We start from the raw sequence: 23,167 nt of genomic DNA, 5'->3' as shown, positions 1-23,167 counted from the left end.
ATTTCTCGTAGTCCGTAGTGGATGCTGGGCGCCCGTCCCAAGTGCGGACTTCTTCTGCAATACTTGTATATAGTTATTGCTTAAATAAGGGTTATGTTATGGTTGCATCAGGTTTGTCTGATGCTCTGTTGTTGTTCATACTGTTGACTGGGTATGTTATCACAAGTTATACGGTGTGATTGGTGTGGCTGGTATGAGTCTTACCCTGGATTCCAAAATCCTTTCCTTGTAATGTCAGCTCTTCCGGGCACAGTTTCCTTAACTGAGGTCTGGAGGAGGGGCATAGAGGGAGGAGCCAGTGCACACCAGTAGTACTAAATCTTTCTTAGAGTGCCCAGTCTCCTGCGGAGCCCGTCTATTCCCCATGGTCCTTATGGAGTCCCCAGCATCCACTACGGACTACGAGAAATAGATTTATCGGTGAGTAAAATCTTATTTTAAAATGCTTGGGACCAGAAGTATTTTGGATATCTGATTTTTCCGTAGTTGGAATAATACATACCATAATGAGATATCATGGTGATGGGACCTAAATCTGATATCATGGTGATGGGACCTAAATCTAAGCACAGAATACATTTCTGATTCATATAGACCTTATACACACAGCCTGAAGGTAATTTTAGCCAATATCTTTAATAACTTTGTGCATTAAACAAAGTGTGTACATTCACACAAATCATTTGTTTCATATACACCTTATACACACAGCCTGAAGGTCATTTAGTACAATATTTTTAATAAATTAGTGTATTAAACAAAGTTTGTGTACATTGAGCCATCAGAAAACAAAGGTTTCACTATCTCACTCTCACTCAAAAAATTCCGTATTTCTGAATATTTGGATATGGGATACTCAACCTGTAATACATTAAACACCTTGATTTTTTTTGTAAAAAAAAAACCCAATTCAAATTCAATGATTTAAAAAAAAAAAAAAATACTCGTGATTTAAATCAAGTTTTTTTAAATCAGCGCACCCTGCGTGTAACCAACACAAGTGGTCAGACCATAGTCCTCATTAATATTAATAGGGACTACGATCTGCTCAGATAGTTAGCCTTTTGCTTGTGATTTCTGCAAAAATCGCCTGTATTAGGCTATTAGAACATATTGATGATACATACAATTAAGAAAAAAAGGCATTTTGTTTCTCCCCAGCACCTTGAATGATAACCGTAACCTGATTTAAATCCCACACAATATTAGAATTCAGAGATTACATGTATTTATATTTGCGCAAATGTATGAATAAGCCCCAAAGCCACGTCAAGGCCTCTCTGTATATTTGGGGTCCCTAGCGCTATATCTAGGTGCAAATACCCCAAATATACAGAGAGGCCTTGACGCGGCTTTGGGGCTTATTCATACATTTGCGCAAATATATGTAACCAAGATCTCTGAATACTAATATTGTGTGGGATTTAAGTCTGGTTACTGTTCTCATTCAGGGTGCTGGGGAAACAAAATGCCTTTTTTATTCTTGCTTAGAAATAACCCTCCCTTTCAAGCACCTGAATGATATCAATAAGCTAATTGAGCATCTGCCACTAGATACATACAATTATGCAAAAACTCTTTTTGAAAAACCACCTTGGGTAAGGGTGTACTACGGTATGCCGGAGCCCAGCATGCCGGCGCTGGGATCCCGACCACCAGTATACCGGCAGCGGGGCGAGTGCAAAGGAGCCCCTTGCAGACTTGCTGCGCTCAGCATGCTGCGGGCATGGAACACGCTATTTATTCTCCCTCCAGGGGTGTCATGGACACCCCAAGAGGGAAAATAGTTGTCGGTATGCCGGCTGTCGGGATTCCGGCGTCTGTATGCTGAGCGCTGGGATCCCGACAGCCGGCATATCAAGTGCCACACCTTACTAAATAGGCCCATAAATGAGCTTGTCTAGAACTAGGCAGCCTAAACCAAGCTAGTTTATTGAAATTAAGAAATCTATCTCTCTGTTTCAGCAGAGGAGGGGGCCCATGTGCAGGCTCCAGACCTCTCCGCTGCAGTAGGCACTGGCATTGTGCTGGAGTCTACTGCACATGCGCTGGTCTCTGTAAATGTGGCACCCACCATGTTCCGAAGACAATTTCACTACTGCAAATGCACGGCGTCCATTTTGGCTGTGATTTTTGCCATGGCTGCAGCACAAGATGTGGGACTCCGGAAAGGTAAGTATTAAACTATGGGTGCAGTTGGGCACCCCTGGACCCAGGGGCCCGTGTGCACCGCACACATTGCACCCATTATAGAAACACCAATGCTTACCTGCCCTTGTGAAAACACACAGGAATTACACAAATCACTAACAGAGAAAAAAGGCTCACTTGAAATTTTATTTTTACAACCTGAAAAACAGGTCGTTCCCTAAATTTTAAAAACATATTAACCCAAAATAGTTTAAGAATTCTCTTACAGTGTCAGAATCATGTCATTAAATTTAGCGTCCGTTTGACTTGAAAAGTAAAAAAAAAATTATGTTGAATTTTATATCATTGTGTTTCTGAACACTACAGTTGTTATATTACTGTATCTGAAACATTAAGTAGTATTAAATAATACTTTACAAAACTAGCATCCTTAGGGGTTATTCAATTAATCCCCGCTGCCAGTTGCTGGCTATAATCCCTGCAGTGCGGGGGTAAAGGCTACTCCATTACATAGCCTTTTTCACATGCCTAAAAATCGTGACTCAGGTGTGGAACTCACGGATTCTGTATAAACTGCTGAATCACTGGGTTTTTCCCACACGTAATCCTCTGATTTTGCAGTTTGTCATGGACTTTACCAATATAGGGCATTCACACGGTCTGAACACATAACCGCATAGTCCTGGCGAACTATGGGATGGTTATAAAAAAAAAAAGAAAACAATTCAGTACAGTATTTTTGTCCCATTTTCAACTGTTACATTTTTTGGCACAGTATTTGTGCATGCAAGTTCTTTTTTTTTTTTTACTTTGTCCCATTGAGTTAAAGCTATATCTTGTTTGTTTAGAAGAAGAAGCAGTGTTGTTTTTCCCGGTTCCGGTATGAATGGTCGACCATGTTATGGTCGACAGTCATTAGGTCGACCACTATTGGTCGACATGGACACATGGTCGACACATGAATATGGTCGACACATGAAAAGGTCGACATGAGGGTTTTTTTTTTTTACTTTTTTTTGGTGTCGTTTGTTGCGTAAAGTGACTGGGAACCCCAATTAGTGCACCGCGTCCCCTCGCATGGCTCGCTTCGCTCGCCATGCTTCGGGCATGGTGCCTTCGCTCCGCTCGGCACAGATTACCGTTCTAATCGTAGTCCACGTGGATCGTAAAGTATGGAAAAGTTCCCCAAAAGAAAAAAAAGTTAAACTCATGTCGACCTTTTCATGTGTCGACCTTTCATGTGCCGACCATTTTCATGTGTCCATGTCGACCATGTCAATGTCGACCAATAGTGGTCGATCTAATGACTGTCGACCATAACATGATCGACCATGTGAACGGATACCGCCCCCCCCCCCCCCCCCCCCCTGCGTTTATATTGTTGCTTTTATGTTTGGACTTGCACCCATACTTAAAAGTTTTCCTACGTTTAATGTCTATACAGGTTTGTGGGGTATTTCAGGGCTTATGACTCAGACAGTGGTATGACAGGCAGGTAAGGGTTCACCAGTCAGCTCCTTTTCTAATATTTCAATATTGCATATTAAGATAGAATATTCTATTGATATGTTATGCATTGCATGGATGGCTATACTGTACATACTGTATGTAAGTAAAATAGAAAGGGAGGAATACAATTAGTCGCAGCACTTAACCTCAGGGTTTTAGCTCTGGAGTGAAGTGCCCAGAACTATTTCATTACTAACTGTGGTAAACACGTGACTAACCGTGTGTGAACATAATGTGTTTTATGCATGCACCCTCCTGAGGTGCGAACAGAAATCTGCTGTGATTGCATGCCTCCTGGCACTTAACTCAGAAGTAATGGGTTACCGTATCTTAGCTAGCTAATTGACTTCCACCCCCCCAAAGGCGTTATTGTCACAGTAACGTCTACCGATTTTTCGTGGACCTACACTAGAATTTTTTTATTTTCCATTTGGATTTAAAACATGCCATTATTTTTACTTTTTTGTTTGACCAGTGGTTTGAGAAAGCCATTAATATACCAATTATAGGGGCATACTATGATATCCCGGCTGTCGGGATCCCGGCGACCAGAATACCGGGGCCGGTATCCCGACCACCGAAATGCTGGCAGTGGGGCGAGTGCAAAAAGAGCCCCTTGCGGGCTCGCTATTTATTCTCTCTTTAGGGGTGTCGTGGAGACCTTAAGAGGGAGAATAGTTGACGGTATCCCGGTGGTCGGGATCCAGGCGCAAGTATGCTGCATGCCGGGATCCCGACAGCCGGGATATCGAATGCTTGTTTGTTTTTTTCGTTTTTTGTAGTATTTTTTATAAAAAAATAAAAAAAAAAGTCTGAATATCTTCCACCATAAATCTGCTGTAGGTTGTTATATTTTACCACATCTCTGTAAGATTGGACATGAGAACTACGGGAGTATATAAAGGGATTGTGGGGAAGAGAAGACGAACAACAGATCTACTGAATATAGTTTTTAGACATTCATTCTATGATGTATTTAAAAGGATAAATAAAAATTGAAAATAAAAAAATAGTCCCTGTGGGGGTGTGGGTACCATTATTCACATATGGTGATCCTGTACCAAAATGTTAGTTTACTCTGAAGGTAGTACATGTCTCTTATGTAAACTGACCATTACGAAGTACCCATGGTCTTTCCTTCTCGACTTCCCAATTGGATCCTTGGACAGATATGTCGAAAAATTTGTAGTCCAGATTGGAATTGCAGACCATTTGTTTATTGTCTTCTTACTGAAAGCATCTTGAAACTCCCCTTTGCAATTTTTTCATAAATCCCATTCATTTTCATCTCATTAATTATTGTGCTTAACACGCCCCAAAACAGTGGGTTTAGCTGTGTATTTCGATTAAACATTTCTAAAGCCCTGGTTAGAGTGCCCAAACATGGGCATTTGCGCCTGACCAGAGCAACAATTGAATTGCTCCATCGGCTACCCATTAATTAGCGCAGCGCCCAAAACCTATAAAATTCCCCCCCAGAGGAGTTAATTCAGTTAGGAGTGTATTGAGTCCTGTGATCCTTTTTCACGGCGGATTCACACGCATTGCATTTTCCAAGCATATTTACACTTCTTTGTGCACAAAGTAAAAAGGTTGGAAACATCTTAATGAATTAATGATCATGTGCTTGCAGGGGTGTAAATAGTACAATTTGGCCAATAAAGACATGTCTGTTTTCAGGCAAATTTCTCTAAACATCTGAATAATGGGTTAAATGATGCAGGACATATATAGAGGTGTTGTATTGATGGTAGAGGGGTTTTAGAACTTGCAGATAAAAGCTAAAAGGGGGCGATTTTAAATGTTTTAATGGGCACCCAAAAGTTCAATTGTTTGCTCCAACCCAAAGCCCATCACTTTAAACATGCCAAAATAGACGGGGCTTAGCCATGGATATTAAGTAAACCTGTGTAAAGTGATGTATGGAGCATTCAAACTCCCATTTGAGCGCTTTAAACCACAGATTTTTTGCACACTTCAGCCTGCCACCTCATGTGTGCCTGAAGGGAGCAACAATTGAATTGCTCTGTTGGATGCCATCTAGTGGCAGCTGGGGGGAAAAACAAATGAATTACCACCAAAGTGGGGAGATATTTCATTTTGTTTTTTAACTCGCATAAAAACACGGAAAAATCAAATTTTCTGTACACCAAAATACATTAAAGACTTTAAAGACTTTTATTTGTCTGAGAACACTTGTTGCATATCATTTTCCCACCATTGACAGTCATTGGTCCTGCTATCTTGGTTGCCATATTTTTTGGGTCCAAGTTGATTTCCTCATTTTTTCATGCATCTGCTAGTTTATGTATTGTAGAAAAGTCATGCAATCTCGCCATGATTCCCCATTTCTAATTGGAACTTGCATTTGCAGATGTGCGAATTGTGGTGATGTTTGTGACTCATTTGATAGCTTAGAATCATAAATTGCATAACATATGTGTACCCAAATGGTTTCAGGAACTTTTGTTAATTTTCCTAAGTGTATCTCATGTTATATTCACTTTTAAACACCGCTATGCAAATTACAATTATGTCATTAAAAAAAAAAATATATATACAGGTTGAGTATCCCATATCCAAATATTCCGAAATACGGACTTTTTTGAGTGAGAGTGAAATAATGAAACCTTTGTTTCTCTATCGTCCTAAGTGGATGCTGGGGTTCCTGAAAGGACCATGGGGAATAGCGGCTCCGCAGGAGACAGGGCACAAAAAAGTAAAGCTTTTACCAGATCAGGTGGTGTGCACTGGCTCCTCCCCCTATGACCCTCCTCCAGACTCCAGTTAGATTTTGTGCCCGAACGAGAAGGGTGCAATCTAGGTGGCTCTCCTAAAGAGCTGCTTAGAGAAAGTTTAGCTTAGGTTTTTTACTTTACAGTGAGTCCTGCTGGCAACAGGATCACTGCAACGAGGGACTTAGGGGAGAAGTAGTGAACTCACCTGCGTGCAGAGTGGATTTGCTGCTTGGCTACTGGACACTAGCTCCAGAGGGACGATCACAGGTACAGCCTGGATGGTCACCGGAGCCGCGCCGCCGGCCCCCTTGCAGACGCTGAAGAGAGAAGAGGTCCAAAATCGGCGGCTGAAGACTCCTGAGTCTTCATAAAGGTAGCGCACAGCACTGCAGCTGTGCGCCATTTTCCTCTCAGCACACTTCACACAACAGTCACTGAGGGTGCAGAGCGCTGGGGGGGGCGCTCTGAGAGGCAAATAAAAACCTTATTAGAGGCAAAAAATACCTCACATATAGCCCACAGAGGCTATATGGAGATATTTAACCCCTGCCTAACTTCAAAAATAGCGGGAGACGAGCCCGCCGAAAAAGGGGCGGGGCCTATCTCCTCAGCACACAGCGCCATTTTCTCTCACAGAAAAGCTGGAGAGAAGGCTCCCAGGCTCTCCCCTGCACTGCACTACAGAAACAGGGTTAAAACAGAGAGGGGGGGCACTGATTTTGGCGATATTGTATATATATAAAAGATGCTATAAGGGAGAAACACTTATATAAGGTTGTCCCTATATAATTATAGCGTTTTTGGTGTGTGCTGGCAGACTCTCCCTCTGTCTCCCCAAAGGGCTAGTGGGTCCTGTCCTCTGTCAGAGCATTCCCGGTGTGTGTGCTATGTGTCGGTACGTGTGTGTCGACATGTATGAGGACGATGTTGGTGAGGAGGCGGAGAAATTGCCTGTAATGGTGATGTCACTCTCTAGGGAGTCGACACCGGAATGGATGGCTTATTTAGAGAATTACGTGAGAATGTCAACACGCTGCAAGGTCGGTTGACGACATGAGACGGCCGACAATCTATTAGGACCGGTCCAGGCGTCTCAGAAACACCGTCAGGGGTTTTTAAAAACGCCTATTTACCTCAGTCGGTCGACACAGACACAGACACGGACACTGAATACAGTGTCGACGGTGAATAAACAAACGTATTTCTCATTAGGGCCACACGTTAAGGGCAATGAAGGAGGTGTTACGTGTTTCTGATACTACAAGTACCACAAGAAAGGGTATTATGTGGGAGTGAAAAAACTACCTGTAGTTTTTCCTGAATCAGATAAAATAAAATGAAGTGTGTGAGGATGCGTAGGGTTACCCCGATAGCAAATATTGGCGTTATACCCTTTCCCGCCAGAAATTAGGGTACGTTGGGAAACACCCCTTAGGGTGATAAGGCGCTCACACGCTTATCAAGTGGCGTTACCGTCTCCAGATACGGCCGCCCTCAAGGAGCCAGCTGATAGGAAGCTGGAAAAATATCCTAAAAAGTATATACACACATACGGTGGTTATACTGCGACCAGCGATCGCCATCAGCCTGGAGATGCAGTGCTGGGTTGGCTTGGTCGGATTCCCTGACTGAAAATATTTTATTCATGTAGAGCATTTAATAGGATGCATTCTATATATATGTATGTGAGATGCACAGAGGGATATTTGCTCTCTGGCATCAAGATAAGTGCGTTGTCCATATCTCCCAGAAGATGTCAGGGACACGACAGTGGTCAGGTGATACAGATCCCATACGGCAGATGGAAGTATTGCTGTATAAAGGGAAGGAGTTATTTGGGGGTCGGTCCATCGGACCTGGGGACCACAGCAACAGCTGGGAAATCCAACCTTTTTTACCCCAAGTTACATCTCAGCTAAAAAAGACACCGTCTTTTCAGCCTCAATCTTTCCTTTCCCATGAGGGCATGCAGGCAAAAGGCCAGTCATATCTGCCCAGACATAGAGGTAAGGGAAGTAGACTGCAGCAGGCAGCCCTTTCCCAGGAAAAGAAGCCCTCCACCGCGTCTGCCAAGTCCTCAGCATGACGCTGGGGCCGTGCAAGCGGACTCAAGGTGGGGGGGTAGTCTCAAGAGTCTCAGGGCGCAGTGGGATCACTCGCAAGTTGACCCCTAGATCGTACGAGTATTATCCCAGGGGTAAAGATTGGAGAGTCGAGACATCTTCTCCTCGCAGGTTCCTGAAGTCTGCTTTACCAACGGCTCCCTCCGACAGGGAGGCAGCATTGGAAACAATTCACAAGCTGTATATCCAGCAGGTGATAATCAAAGTACCCCTCCTACGACAAGGAAAAGGGTATTATTTTTCCACACTATATGGTGGTACTGAAGCCAGACGGCTTGGTGACACATAGTCTAAATCTAAAATGTTTTGAACACTTACATAAAAGGTTCAAATCGAGATAAAGTCACTCAGAGCAGTGATAGCGAACCGGAAAAAAGGGGACTATATGGTGTCCCTGGACATCAAGGATTACCTCCATGTCCAAATTTTGTCCTTCTCATCAAGGGTACCTCTGGTTCGTGGTACAGAACTGTCAATATCAGTTTCAGACGATGCCGTTTGAATTATCCACGGCACCCCGGGCCTTTTTACCAAGGTAATGGCCGAAAAGATGTTTCTTCAAAGAAAAAAGGCATCTAAATTATCCCTTACTTGCACGACCTAAAAAGGGCAAGTTCCAGAGAACAGTTGGAGGTCGGAAGAGCACTATCTAAAGTAGTTCTTCGACGGCACGACTGGATTCTAAATATTCCAAGAATCGCAGCTGTTTTCCGACGATACGTCTGCTGTTCCTAGGGATGATTCTGGACACGGTTCAGAAAAAGGTTTTTCTTCCCGAGGAAAAAGCCAAGGAGTTATCCGACCTGTCAGGAACCTCCTAAAACCAGGAAAGGTGTCTGTACATCAATGCACAAGAGTCCTGGGAAAAATGGTGGCTTTTTACGAAGCAATTCCATTCGGCAGATTCCATGCAAGAATTTTCCAAAGGGATCTGTTGGACAAATGGTCAGGGTCGCATCCTCAGATGCACCTGCGAATAACCCTGTCGCCAAGGACAAGGGTATATCTTCTGTGGTGGTTGCAAAAGGCTCATCTATTGGAGGGCCGCAGATTCGGCATACAGGATTTGATCCTGGTGACCACGGACGCCAGCCTGAGAGGCTGGGGAGCAGTCACACAAGGAAGAAACTTCCAGGGGGTATGGACGAACCTGGAAAAGTCTCTTCACATAAACATTCTGGTACTAAGAGCAATCTAAAATGCTCTAAGCCAGGCGGAACCACTCCTGCAAGGAAAACCGGTGTTGATTCAGTCGGACAACATCACGGCGGTCGCCCATGTAAACAGACAGGGCGGCACAAGAAGCAGGAGTGCAATGGCAGAAGCTGCCAAGATTCTTCGCTGGGCGGAAAATCACGTAATAGCACTGTCAGCAGTGTTCTTCCCGGGCGTGGACAACTGGGAAGCAGACTTCCTCAGCAGACACGATATTCACCCGGGAGAGTGGGGTCTTCATCCAGAAGTCTTCCACATGCTAATAAACTGTTGGGAAAGACCAATGGTAGACATGATGGCGTCTCGCCTCAACAAGAAACTGGACAAGTATTGCGCCAGGTCAAGAGATCCACAGGCAATAGCTGTGGACGCACTGGTAACACCTTGGGTGTACAAATCAGTATATGTGTTTCCTCCTCTGCCTCTCATACCAAAGGTATTGAAGATTATACGGTGAAGAGGAGTAAGAACAATACTAGTGGCTCCGGATTGGCCAAGAAGGACTTGGTACCCGGAACTTCAAGAGTTGGTCACGGACGACCCGTGCCCTCTACTTCTGAGAAGGGACCTGCTACAACAGGGTCCCTGTCTCTTTCAAGACTTACCGCGGCTGCGTTTGACGGCATGGCGGTTGAACGCCAGATCCTAAAAGGGAAAGGCATTCCAGAAGAAGTCATTCCTACCTTGATTAAGGCAAGGAAGGAAGTCACCGCGAAACATTATCACCGCATTTGGCGAAAATATGTCGCGTGGTGCGAGGATCGGAGTGTTCCGACGGAGGAATTTCAACTGGGTCGTTTCCTACATTTCCTACAATCAGGATTGTCTATGGGTCTCAAATTGAGATCTATTAAGGTTCAAATTTCGGCCCTGTCAATATTCTTCCAAAAAGAATTGGCCTCAGTTCCTGAGGTACAGACTTTTGTTAAAGGAGTACTGCATATACAGCCTCCTGTGTTGCCTCCGGGGGCACCGTGGGATCTAAATGTAGTTTTAGATTTCCTCAAATCCCATTGGTTTGAACCATTGAAAAAGGTGGATTTTAAATATCTCACATGGAAAGTGACTATGTTACTGGCCCTGGCTTCCGCCAGGAGAGTATCTGAATTGGCGGCTTTATCTTATAAAAGCCCTTATCTAATCTTCCATTCGGATAGGGCAGAACTGAGGACTCGTCCGCATTTTCTCCCTAAGGTGGTATCAGCGTTTCACCTGAACCAACCTATTGTGGTGCCTGCGGCCACTGGCGACTTGGAGGACTCCAAGTTGTTGGACGTTGTCAGAGCCTTAAAAATATACATTTCAAGGACGGCTGAAGTCAGAAAATCTGACTCGCTGTTGATACTATATGCACCCAACAAGTTGGGTGCCCCTGCTTCTAAGCAGACGATTGCTCGTTGGATTTGTAACACAATTCAACTTGCTCATTCTGTGGCAGGCCTGCCACAGCCTAAATCTGTTAAGGCCCATTCCACAAGGAAGGTGGGCTCATCTTGGGCGGCTGCCCGAGGGGTCTCGGCATTACAATTCTGCCGAGCAGCTACGTGGTCGGGGGAAAACACGTTTGTAAAATTCTACAAATTTGATACCCTGGCAAAAGAGGACTTGGAATTCTCTCATTCGGTGCTGCAGAGTCATCCGCACTCTCCCGCCCGTTTGGGAGCTTTGGTATAATCCCCATGGTCCTTTCAGGAACCCCAGCATCCACTTAGGACGATAGAGAAAATAAGAATTTACTTACCGATAATTCTATTTCTCGGAGTCCGTAGTGGATGCTGGGCGCCCATCCCAAGTGCGGATTATCTGCAATACTGTACATAGTTATTGTTAACAAATTCGGGTTATATTGTTAAGGAGCCATCTTTAAGAGGCTCTTTCTGTTATCATACTGTTAACTGGGTTTAGATCACAAGTTGTACGGTGTGATTGGTGTGGCTGGTATGAGTCTTACCCGGGATTCAAATTGCCTCCCTTATTGTGTACGCTCGTCCGGGCACAGTACCTAACTGGAGTCTGGAGGAGGGTCATAGGGGGAGGAGCCAGTGCACACCACCTGATCTGGTAAAAGCTTTACTTTTTTGTGCCCTGTCTCCTGCGGAGCCGCTATTCCCCATGGTCCTTTCAGGAACCCCAGCATCCACTACGGACTCCGAGAAATAGAATTATCGGTAAGTAAATTCTTATTTTTTTGATGGCTCAATGTACACAAACTATGTTTATTACACAGTTATTAAAAATATTGTATTAAATGACCTTCAGGCTGTGTGTATAAGGTGTATATGAAACATAAATGAGTTGTGTGAATGTACACACACTTTGTTTAATGCACAAAGTTGTAAAAAAAATATTGGCTAAAATTACCTTCAGGCTGTGTGTATAAGGTGTATATGTAACATAAATGCATTCTGTGCTTAGATTTAGGTCCCATCACCATGATATCTCATTATGGTATGCAATTATTCCAAAATACGGAAAAATCCCATATCCAAAATACCTCTGGTCCCAAGCATTTTGGATAAGGGATACTCAACCTGTATATATATTTTTTAAAGTCCCGTTTAATATCATATGTGTAATTTAGGTGGAAATCTCGTTTAACAGTCCAAAATAAGTTCCAAGAGCAGGGGTGATAAATTAATGTAGAATTTATGAGCTATCATTTACATTTAGGAACCAGCATATATTGTCAAAGTGTATTCACTGATATAATTAGATATGACCCACAACAGAAATGTTTTACTTAGGTCAACATGGTTCATGGCTTGGTCCATTCTGTAAAGAGTATTTACAGACTATTTAATGCATAGGTCTGCAAACTTGGTTCTCATTACCCCCACACAATGCATGTTTTGCAGGTAACCCAGCAGGTGCATAGGTGTATTAATTACTCACAGACACATTTTAAAAGGTCCGCAGGTGGAGGTAATTATTTCACTTGTGATTCTGTGAGGAGACCTGCAAGACATGCACTGTGTGGGGTAATGAGGAACGAGTTTGCAGACCTATGATTTAATGCATCAATTCATGGAAAAATATGCTTTTCTCATTACATACCTCCCAACATGACCCTCTCCAGGAGGGACACAATGCTCTGCTCCTGTACTTTCTCTTACGTCCTAGAGGATGCTGGGGACTCCGTAAGGACCATGGGGTATAGACGGGCTCCGCAGGAGATAGGGCACCTAAAAATAACTTTGACTATGGGTGTGCACTGGCGCCTCCCTCTATGCCCCTCCTCCAGACCTCAGTTAGATCTTGTGCCCAGAGGAGAATGGGTGCACTGCAGAGAGCTCTCCAAAGTTTTCTGTGGAAAAAGAATTTTGTTAGGTTTTTTATTTTCAGGGAGTCCTGTTGGCAACAGGCTCCCTGCATCATGGGACCGAGGAGAGAGAAGCAGAGCTGGCTTGTCAAGTTGGGCACTGCTTCTAAGGCTACTGGACACCATTAGCTCCAGAGGGAGTCGGAACACGTCTCACCTGGGGTTCGTCCCGGAGCCGCGCCACCGTCCTCCTCACAGATGCCGAAGATAGAAGCCGGTGAGTATGAGAAGGCAAAGAAGACATCAGGCGGCAGAAGACATCAGATCTTCATGAGGTAAGCTGCGCGCCATTGCTCCCAGTCACACACACACAAGCAGGCACTGAAGGGCGCAGGGGGGGGCGCCCTGGGCAGCAATATTCCTCATATTTGGCATTGATAAGCATGGATTAGGCTGTGGCACAGTAAATCCGGTAACCCCCGCCATTTTTCTATAGAAAGTGTATGGGACCGAAGCCCGCCGTTGGGTGGGCGGGGCTTGATCCTCAGCACTAACCAGCGCCATTTTCTCCACAGAGACTGCATGAGGAAACGCTGGCTCCCTGTTCTCTCCCCTGCTGAACTTCACAGGCTGGAAAAAAGAGGAGGGGGGCACTTTGGCGACGCAGTGAGTGGAGATTACAATTATATACATATAACAGCGCTATCTGGTCATATATTCCAGTGTTTTTAAGCGCTGGGGGTGTGCTGGCATACTCTCTCTCTCTGTCTCTCCTAAGGGCCTGGTTGGGGTTTTGTCCCCTTATAGGGAACTACCTGTGTGTGTGGGGTGTCGGTACGTGTGTGTCGACATGTCTGAGGCGGAAGGCTTCTCCAAGGAGGAGGTGGAGCAAATGAGTGGTGTGTCCCCGTCGGTTGTGCCGACTCCAGATTGGATGAACATGTTGCATGCAAGTGTGGCATCTTTACATAAAAGGCTTGATAAGGCTGGTTTAGGGGGGACATCAGGCGGTCAGTCCTCAGATTGGACCGACTCACAGGGCCCGTCGGGGTCTCAAAAGCGTCCCTTAACACAAGACACTACTACCGACACGGATTCTGATTCCAGTGTCGACTATGACAAAGTAAAATTGCACCCTAGGGTGACTAAAACCATTCAGTGTATGATTGTGGCAATAAGGGATGTGTTGCATATTGTGAATGAACCCTCGGTCCCCGACACAAGGGTACACATGTTTAAGGAAAAGAAACAGATTATTAATTTTCCCACATCTCATGAATTAAATGAGTTCTTTGAAAAAGCTTTGGAGACTCCGGACCGCAGATCCCCAAAATAATTTTTATGGCATACCCTTTCCCTAAGCAGGACAGGGAGATTTGGGAATCACCCCCCACTGTGGACAAGGCCCTGACGCGCTTGTCCAAGAAAGTGGCGCTACCGTCTCCTGACACAGCGGCCCTTAAGGACCCTGCAGATCGCAGGCAAGAATCTACCTTAAAGGGTATTTATTCTCATACGGGTGCTGTGTTAAGACCGACGATTGCGTCGGCATGGGTGTGTAGCGCAATTGCAGCTTGGACAGATGAGCTGACAGATCAATTTGATACTATGGATAAGGATACTATATTCCTAACTCTAGCCCATATAAAAGACGCAGTCTTATTTATGAGGGATGCTCAAAGGGACATTGGTTTGCTAGCATCTAGGGCCAATGCCATGTCTATTTCAGCGAGAAGATCCTTATGGACTCGCCAATGGACGGGTGATGCGGATTACAAGAAACATATGGAAGTACTACCCTATAAGGGTGATGTATTATTTGGGGATGGGCTGACGGACCTGGTTTCCACAGCTACAGCAGGTAAATCAAATTTTTTACCATATATTCCCCAACAGCAAAAGAAAGCAACACCCTATCAGATGCAGTCCTTTCGGTCGCACAAGTCCAAAAGAGGTCGGGGATCCTCTTTCCTCGCCAGAGGTAAGGGCAGAGGCAAGAGAGCACCTGCTTTGTCAGGTGCCCAGGAACAAAAGTCCTCCCCGGCTGCTCCAAAACCCACAGCATGACGCTGGGACTCCCATGAGGGAGTCCGCACCGGTGGGGGCACGTCTTCGACTTTTCAGTCAGGCCTGGGTCAGTTCGGACCTGAATCCCTGGGTGTTGGAAATAGTTTCCCAGGGTTACAAATTGGAATTCGAGGAGGTGCCCCTGCGCCGATTTTTCAAATCGGCCCTACCAGCTTCCACATCGGAAAGGGATGTAGTGTTAGCTGCAATTCAAACGCTGTGTATACAGCAAGTGATAATCAAGGTTCCCCTGCACCAGCAGGGAAGAGGTTACTATTCAACCCTATTTGTGGTCCCGAAACCGGACGGTACGGTCAGACCTATTTTGAATCTGAAATCCCTAAACCTGTACATAAAAAGATTCAAATTCAAAATGGAATCTCTCAGAGCAATAATAGCCAACTTGGAGGAGGGGGAGTTTATGGTGTCTCTGGACATAAAGGATGCGTACCTTCATGTCCCCATATATGCCCCCCATCAGGAATACCTGAGATTCGCTGTACAGGATTGTCATTACCAATTTCAGACGTTGCCGTTTGGACTTTCCACGGCCCCGAGGATTTTCACCAAGATAATGGTGGAAATGATGGTGGTCCTGCGCAAGCATGGAGTCACAATTATCCCATACTTGGACGATCTCCTGATAAAAGCGAGATCAAGAGAGAAATTGCTGAGCAGTGTGGTGCTCTCTCTGAGAGTGCTCCAGCAACACGGTTGGATTCTAAATTTACCGAAGTCACAGTTGATCCCGACAACTCGACTACCGTTCATAGGTATGATACTGGATACGGAACAAATGAAGGTCTTCCTCCCAATAAAGAAAGCCCAAGACATCCAGAACATGGTCAGAGACCTGCTAAAACCGAAAAGGGTGTCAGTTCACCAATGCACTCGAGTTCTGGGGCAAATGGTGGCGGCCTACGAGGCCATTCCCTTCGGAAGGTTCCATGCAAGGACTTTTCAATGGGACCTTCTGGACAAGTGGTCCGGGTCCCATCTGCATTTACATCGGAAAATAACTCTGTCCCCAGGAACCAGAGTGTCCCTCCTGTGGTGGTTGCAAAGTGCTCACCTACTGGAGGGTCGCCGGTTCGGGATTCAGGACTGGATCCTGGTTACCACGGACGCGAGCCTCCGAGGATGGGGAACGGTCACACAGGGTCTTTGGTCAGACCAGGAGTCATGTCTACACATCAATGTGTTGGAACTCAGGGCCATTTATAACGGCCTTCGACAAGCGGAGAGTTTTCTTTGAAACCTTTCGGTTCTGATTCAATCAGACAATGTCACAGCAGTGGCTCATGTGAACCGCCAAGGCGGGACAAGAAGCAGAGTTGCGATGGCAGAAGCCACAAGGATCCTTCGCTGGGCGGAAAATCATGTAAGCGCTCTGTCGGCTGTCTTCATTCCGGGAGTGGACAACTGGGAAGCAGACTTCCTCCGCAGACACGATATCCATCCAGGAGAGTGGGGACTTCATCAAGAAGTCTTTGCAGACGTAACACGTCTTTGGGGAACTCCTCAAATAGACATGATGGCGTCACGCCTCAACAAATAACTTTGGAGGTATTGCGCCAGGTCTTGGGACCCTCAGGCAGTAGCAGTAGACGCACTGGTAACACCGTGGGTGTTTGAATCGGTCTACGTGTTCCCTCCTCTTCCTCTCATCACGAAAGTGTTGAGGATCATAAGACGAAGAAGAGTACGGATGATACTCGTTGTCCCAGACTGGCCTCGAAGGGCTTGGTACTCGAAACTACAAGAGATGCTCACAGGAGACCCCTGGCCTCTTCCTCTGAGGGGAGACCTGTTGCAGCAGGGGGCCCTGTGTATTTCAAGACTTACCGCGGTTACGTTTGACGGCATGGCGGTTGAACGCCGAATCCTAGCAAAAAAGGGGATTCCGGATGAGGTCATCCCTACTTTAATAAAGGCTAGGAAGGAGGTGATGATAAAACATTATCACCGTATCTGGCGAAAGTATGTGTCTTCGTGTGAGACCAAGAATGCACCTACGGAAGATTTTCATTTGGGTCGTCTTCTCCATTTCCTACAGACAGGAGTGGATATGGGCCTGAAATTAGGCTCGGTTAAGGTACAGATTTTGGCCCTCTCGATTTTCTTTCAGAAGGAATTGGCTTCTCTTCCAGAAGTCCAGACGTTCATAAAGGGAGTGCTGCACATCCAGCCCCCTTTTGTGCCTCCAGTGGCACCATGGGACCTGAACGTGGTGTTGCAGTTCCTAAAATCACACACTTTTGAACCGCTTAACAAGGTTGAGTTGAAATTTCTTACCTGGAAGGTGGTAATGTTGTTGGCCTTAGCATCAGCAAGGTGAGTGTCAGAATTGGCGGCTCTATCACACAAGAGCCCCTACTTGATTTTTCATGTGGATCGAGCTGAATTGAGGACACGTCCGCAATTTTTGCCTAAAGTGGTTTCGTCGTTCCATATGAATCAACCTATAGTGGTGCCTGTGGCTACTGGTGACCTGGAGGATTCCAGATCCCTGGACGTAGTCAGGGCCTTAAAAATTTATGTAGCCAGGACGGCTAGAATTAGGAAAACAGAGGCTCTGTTTGTCCTGTATGCGGCCAATAAGATTGGCGCTCCTGCTTCAAAGAGACTATTGCTCGCTGGATCTGTAATACGATTCAGCAGGCTCACTCTACGGCTGGATTGCCGGTACCAAATTCGGTTAAGGCCCATTCCACTAGGAAGGTGGGCTCTTCTTGGGCGGCTGCCCGAGGCGTCTCGGCTTTACAACTTTGCCGAGCGGCGACGTGGTCGGGGTCAAACACTTTTGATAAATTCTACAAGTTTGATACCCTGGCTGATGAGGACCTAGCGTTTGCTCAGTCGGTGCTGCAGAGTCGTCCGCACTCTCCCGCCCGATTGGATGCTTTGGTATAAACCCCATGGTCCTTACGGAGTCCCCAGCATCCTCTAGGACGTAAGAGAAAATAAGATTTTAAACCTACCGGTAAATCTATTTCTCCTAGTCCGTAGAGGATGCTGGGCGCCCGTCCCAGTGCGGAAACTCTGCAAGACTTGTATATAGTTGTTGCTTACATAAGGGTTATGTTACAGTTGACATCGGTCTTGGCCCGTTACTGTCGTTTGTTCATACTGTTAACTGGTTATGTATGTTCCAGGTTACATGGTATGATTGGTGTGGGCTGGTATGAATCTTGCCCTTGGATTGCTAAATCCTGCCTTGTATTGTCCATCTCCTCTGGACACAGTTCTCTAACTGAGGTCTGGAGGAGGGGCATAGAGGGAGGAGCTAGTGCACACCCATAGTCAAAGTTCTTACGGAGTCCCCAGCATCCTCTACGGACTAGGAGAAATAGATTTACCGGTAGGTTTAAAATCTTATTTTTCTCTTAATTGATATTTGACGGCACCTGATTTGAACAGGTTAATGGATAAGAAAGGTGTTTCAGCACAGGTGCTGGTAATCATAAATTAATAGAGAAGTCCAGGAGCAGATCATTGTGTCCCTCCTGGAGAGGGTCATGTTGGGAGGTATGTCATTAGAGTGTCTGGGGACATCCTTTGGAAAGAACTAGCTTTCTTAGATCCATTACATGTGTTGAAACATTTATCATTTGTGACCGCTGTTACTAAAGATTCAGTTAAATATTCAATTACAATGAAATCTACAGTTATGTTTATTAGCTTTTGCTTGTGGAAATGGTTTAAGCTAATAATTAGCAGTCCGCTATAGAAGAGCAAGGGTACCGCTTCCAACTACATCCCTGGCACAACTAGTAAAGCTTCTGGATTCCACCTTTACACAGAATGTGACAAACATTTATCTCTGCCTCTAAAGGGATTTTCCTTTGTCACAATAACACTATGGCCTGTGTGAGCACTGATGTCTGCCAGGTGTCTCTGCCAGTTTCTCATGTACTTTTTCAAAGGTCCTTTGCTGGCAGAAATTAATATTGCGTATGCATTAAACATGTAGAAGCCGTAGGACATGCCGAAAGGTCTGTGTATGTTTTGTTATTAGGTTTTGTTTTTTGTTTTCATCTGGAGTTTCTTTTGTTCTGAAAGCACTATTAACCTAGATCACAGGTTCTCAAACTCGGTCCTCAGGACCCCACACAGTGCATGTTTTGCAAGTCTCCTTACAGAATCACAAGTGACATAATTAGCTCCACCTGTGGACCTTTTAAAATGTGTCAGTGAGTAATTAATACACCTGTGCACTTGCTGGGTTACCTGCAAAACATGCACTGTGTGGGGTCCTGAGGACAGAGTTTGAGAACCACTGACCTAGATAGTATGCTCTAACTTCTTCTACATGCTCTTTAAAGCTCTCTTTTTCCCCTAAAATCTGTTGTATTTTACGGAATAAAAGACTTACTAAAGAACTTCATATTCTAGCCATGCTTAATAGATGAATTAATATTATTACACGATGAATCACTTTGTTCTTAGCACCCCCTAGTCTGGTATGATTTTAGTGAACTGATTGTGTGAAACTCACAAGAGACTGCTGGAATTCATTCTGGCAAAATTTTTGTAGTTTAGAGTGTTGCATCAGTGTTGAAGTTCATTATTCTCTAATGCAGAAGAACAGGATAATGATATCCAGAAAATTCTAGCAGTTTGCTTAACTCAAGGAATTTTTTTTATCTTGCTTGGAAACTTGACTAATAATACGGCATTAAAGTAGTTGTAAAGTGCTACTACACTATGTGAAAACACTTGTCTGTTACTTGTGGTTACATATTTGAACGGCCCTAGATATATACAAGGTGGCCCAGAAAGATACCCCTGACTATTTACCCATGCTTCCTGGGAGATGCCAGAGAGGGAGGAATAGGGGGAGGTGCAGTAATGTGAATGGCATCGGTGAACTCCCAGACTGAACCGGGAGGCTGGTCTACACTATTGGGAGTCCATTCCAGAGTAGGCAAGTCCAAAGAAGATTGTGCAAACCTTCTTTTTGTTATCTATAATTAAATCACTGTGATTGAAGAGGAACTATGATAGCTGGTGCGATAAGCCACATGACTTGTGCTATGAACATACTTATGTTACTATATTGTTTAGCTCTTTAGTGGAGTTTGAATCACAGTATTTCCTGTAAGATTTTCCAGTAGATTGTTTACCAGCCACTTATGAAACCTTTTGTCTTTGTGTTAATTTCCTGCGGCACAGATATGGCACATTATATAGATATATACTGCTACTTTATACAGATCTATTTCCATCATATCCGTATTAATGCAGAAGTGACGGAAGGAGCCTAAAGAATTGCTCATATAGAAGAGTAGTAAAAAAATATCATATTCTATGCATCCTAGTTTTATTTACCCACATTGCTTTCATTCTTCTTCATGTATGGTAGTGGGTGAATTGTTAGCAGATGCTTCTTTTATTGTGTCTCTGTACCTACCAATCATTACTGATAACTGGCTTTGTGTTATGACTTGGAATGAATGCAGTGTAGTAGCGGAGATGAAGTTCTAGGGGGAGATGTATCAATTCTTTGAGAGAGAGCGCTAAAGTACCAACCAATCAGCTCCTGTCATTTTCCAAAAACAGCCTGTAAAGTGAAAGACGCGGATTGGTTGGTACTTTATCTCTATCCACTTTATCTCTGTCCAAGGTTTAATACATCTAGGCCTTAGGGAGAGATGTACTACGCCAGAGGTTCTCAAACTCGGTCCTCGGGGGCACACAGAGTGCATGTTTTGCAGGTCTCCTCACAGAATCGCAAATGAAATAATTAGCTCCACCTGTGGACCTTTTAAAATGTGTCAGTGAGTAATTAATACACCTGTGCACCTGCTGGGTTACCTGCAAAACATGCACTGTGTGTGCCCCCGAGGACCGAGTTTGAGAACCTCTGTACTAAGCAGTGAAAAGAGTGAAGGGAGCCAGTGGATAAGTTGCCCATGGCAACCAATCAGCTGCTCTGTGTAATTTTATAGTATGCAAATTATAAATGTTTCTTCAGTGCTGATTGGCGCCATGGGCAACTTCTCCACTGGCTTACTTCTCCACTCACTGCTTAGTACATCTCCCCCTTAATCCTCCCCACACTATAAAATAGTAATTTGACTGCATATATTAGATTTCAGGTAATCCCATGATTCTGGCAGAGCATAGACGAGAATAAACAGGATGAAGTTGTGAGCCCTGCAATGTATGTATCATGCAGTTTAATTTTTATTTATCTTTCAGAAAGAAGACACGTTTCAATGTGCAAACCTTCCACATCCCCAGCTTCTCCTCCCTCCAACACCAGAGCATCACATTTACAAATGAAAACGAAAACCTGTATCAGCAGCCATAACCCTGTCAACAGTAATTCAAAGCCATTCAAAGCGCCCAAAGACAATCTACTTACCTCCAATAATAAACAACACACAGTGTTCTCTTCTAAAGTGTCAAGAGATAAACCATGGTAAGTGCTAATCCACAGAAAGCTACGAATACAACTGAAGTGAAAGCATTCAGTTGTGTAGAAGACTCTTCCTTTATGGTAATTCAATGTTTGATACAGTAGTATTTAAGTATGTTGACAAAAATTATAGTAGAAGGAATAATATTGTGTTATTGATTATTATTATTATTAATTAATAATAGTTTGGGTTATGGGCATTAAGGTACCAGTGAAAACTTCATTGCTATCTAAAAATAATGAAGGGGCATCCTTTATTTGAGCTGGGGCTCAGGACACAAACTGACAAAACTAGTCTGTTTAAAATGGCCACTATTAGGTATATGCATCACATGATTGTAATTGCTGATTAGAATAATACTACATATAGCTGTGTGCACTAAAGCAGTGCTGGTTACTGTACTTTACTGTACTTTATAGCAAAGTCTTATACACGGAGTTGTGAGTAAATTAGTTTCACCTGCCCTATGCATATAATTGACCATTAAATCAGCTCTGAATTGATCGGAGTGTCCCAAAAAGCTATAGATGTGTCCTCATACATCTATCCTCATTACCCCATGTAGCGCAGGACGTCTGGCATGAGTGAGCCGCCAGGTCCCATGCAACTCTGCTAACATTGGGCGTCTTTTTTTTGTCAAAAATGCATCTTAGGCACAACACAGTGCACTAGGACGAATGAGGAGACTATGCCGATTAATTTGCTGTATGACACTTGTATGTTGTGTGTGACTGAGTCTGTATACAGAACAGAACTTGTATTGTAGAAAAGCTGCAGCTGCTACATTGTAGCACTTTGTGTACAGATTCAGAGACTGAGTCATAGGAAACAAAAGTAAAAATGTCACGAACCAAGAAACTGAGAATCCCCCCAACGCTAATTCACTACACCTAATGAGCACCCACAGGTTCAGATCTCATGGATTGGATGTAAAAAAACGATGAGTCCATTAGGTTAGTACATTTTGACCCAAGTAAAAATCCCAGTCCAGTGGAAGATCCCCTTAACTTACCTGAAATTGTGGTAAGTGTGGGCACACATCTGCCTACTTACCCTATCTAATGTAACTTTTGTTACTATTCCTTCCACCTTTCCAGAGCCTTGATGTTATTGGAGTGGCAGCAATAGTTGCTGCTCCAATCTGAAAAGAGTGGGAACTGAAGTTCCTGACATTCCACCCCAAGTCAGCAATACATTTCTTGAACACTGTTAAGAATTAAAATTTGGTCAGAGACGCACCATTCTCCTGCAAGAACCAGGCAGACCTGTGGGCTTGCCTTGGAGACACATCATGTGTTACCAACAGACGCGGGATATTCTTTTTCTAAGAAGGTGAAAGGGAAACCCACTGATCCCTACCCATCTGACCAGTTTTGGACCGGTGGATTTTTCACACACGTGTTTGAAACGAATGCCTGCAATGCCCCTTGTTGAAGGAGAAACCACACCCTTGTTAAGGCCATGGGTCCCCTCACATCCTACCATCCATCCTCTGCCTACACGTCGAGGCCTTGCACTGAGATAATTTAAAAAAACATCTCTGTCATGTTACCCCACGATCTATTAATACCCTACCTTCTTGTTTCTGCTGATGCATTCATTCTACAGTAACCAGATCACTTGTTGCACACTGTCCTGCATGTCAGGTATCGTATGCATGTAACTCAGCAAGTTTATGTC

The 23,167-nt window shown here is 44.4% G+C and overlaps 1 protein-coding gene across 6 annotated transcripts in view; it reads left to right on the top strand.

The window, feature by feature from the left end:
* ATXN7L1 (ataxin 7 like 1) overlaps positions 1–23,167 on the top strand; it is a 383,163-nt gene that overhangs the window by 258,493 nt on the left and 101,503 nt on the right. For all 6 annotated transcript variants that reach the window (XM_063927041.1, XM_063927040.1, XM_063927044.1 and 3 more), the window contains one exon: positions 21,267–21,489. In XM_063927041.1, the coding sequence (XP_063783111.1) occupies positions 21,267–21,489 (223 nt within the window). The remainder of the gene's footprint in view (positions 1–21,266; positions 21,490–23,167) is intronic.

The sequence above is a fragment of the Pseudophryne corroboree genome, chromosome 6 (genome assembly GCF_028390025.1).
Source record: "Pseudophryne corroboree isolate aPseCor3 chromosome 6, aPseCor3.hap2, whole genome shotgun sequence".
Lineage (NCBI taxonomy): Eukaryota > Metazoa > Chordata > Amphibia > Anura > Myobatrachidae > Pseudophryne > Pseudophryne corroboree.
Note: the sequence above shows the minus strand (reverse complement) of the source record. Positions and strands in the feature narration are given on the sequence as shown.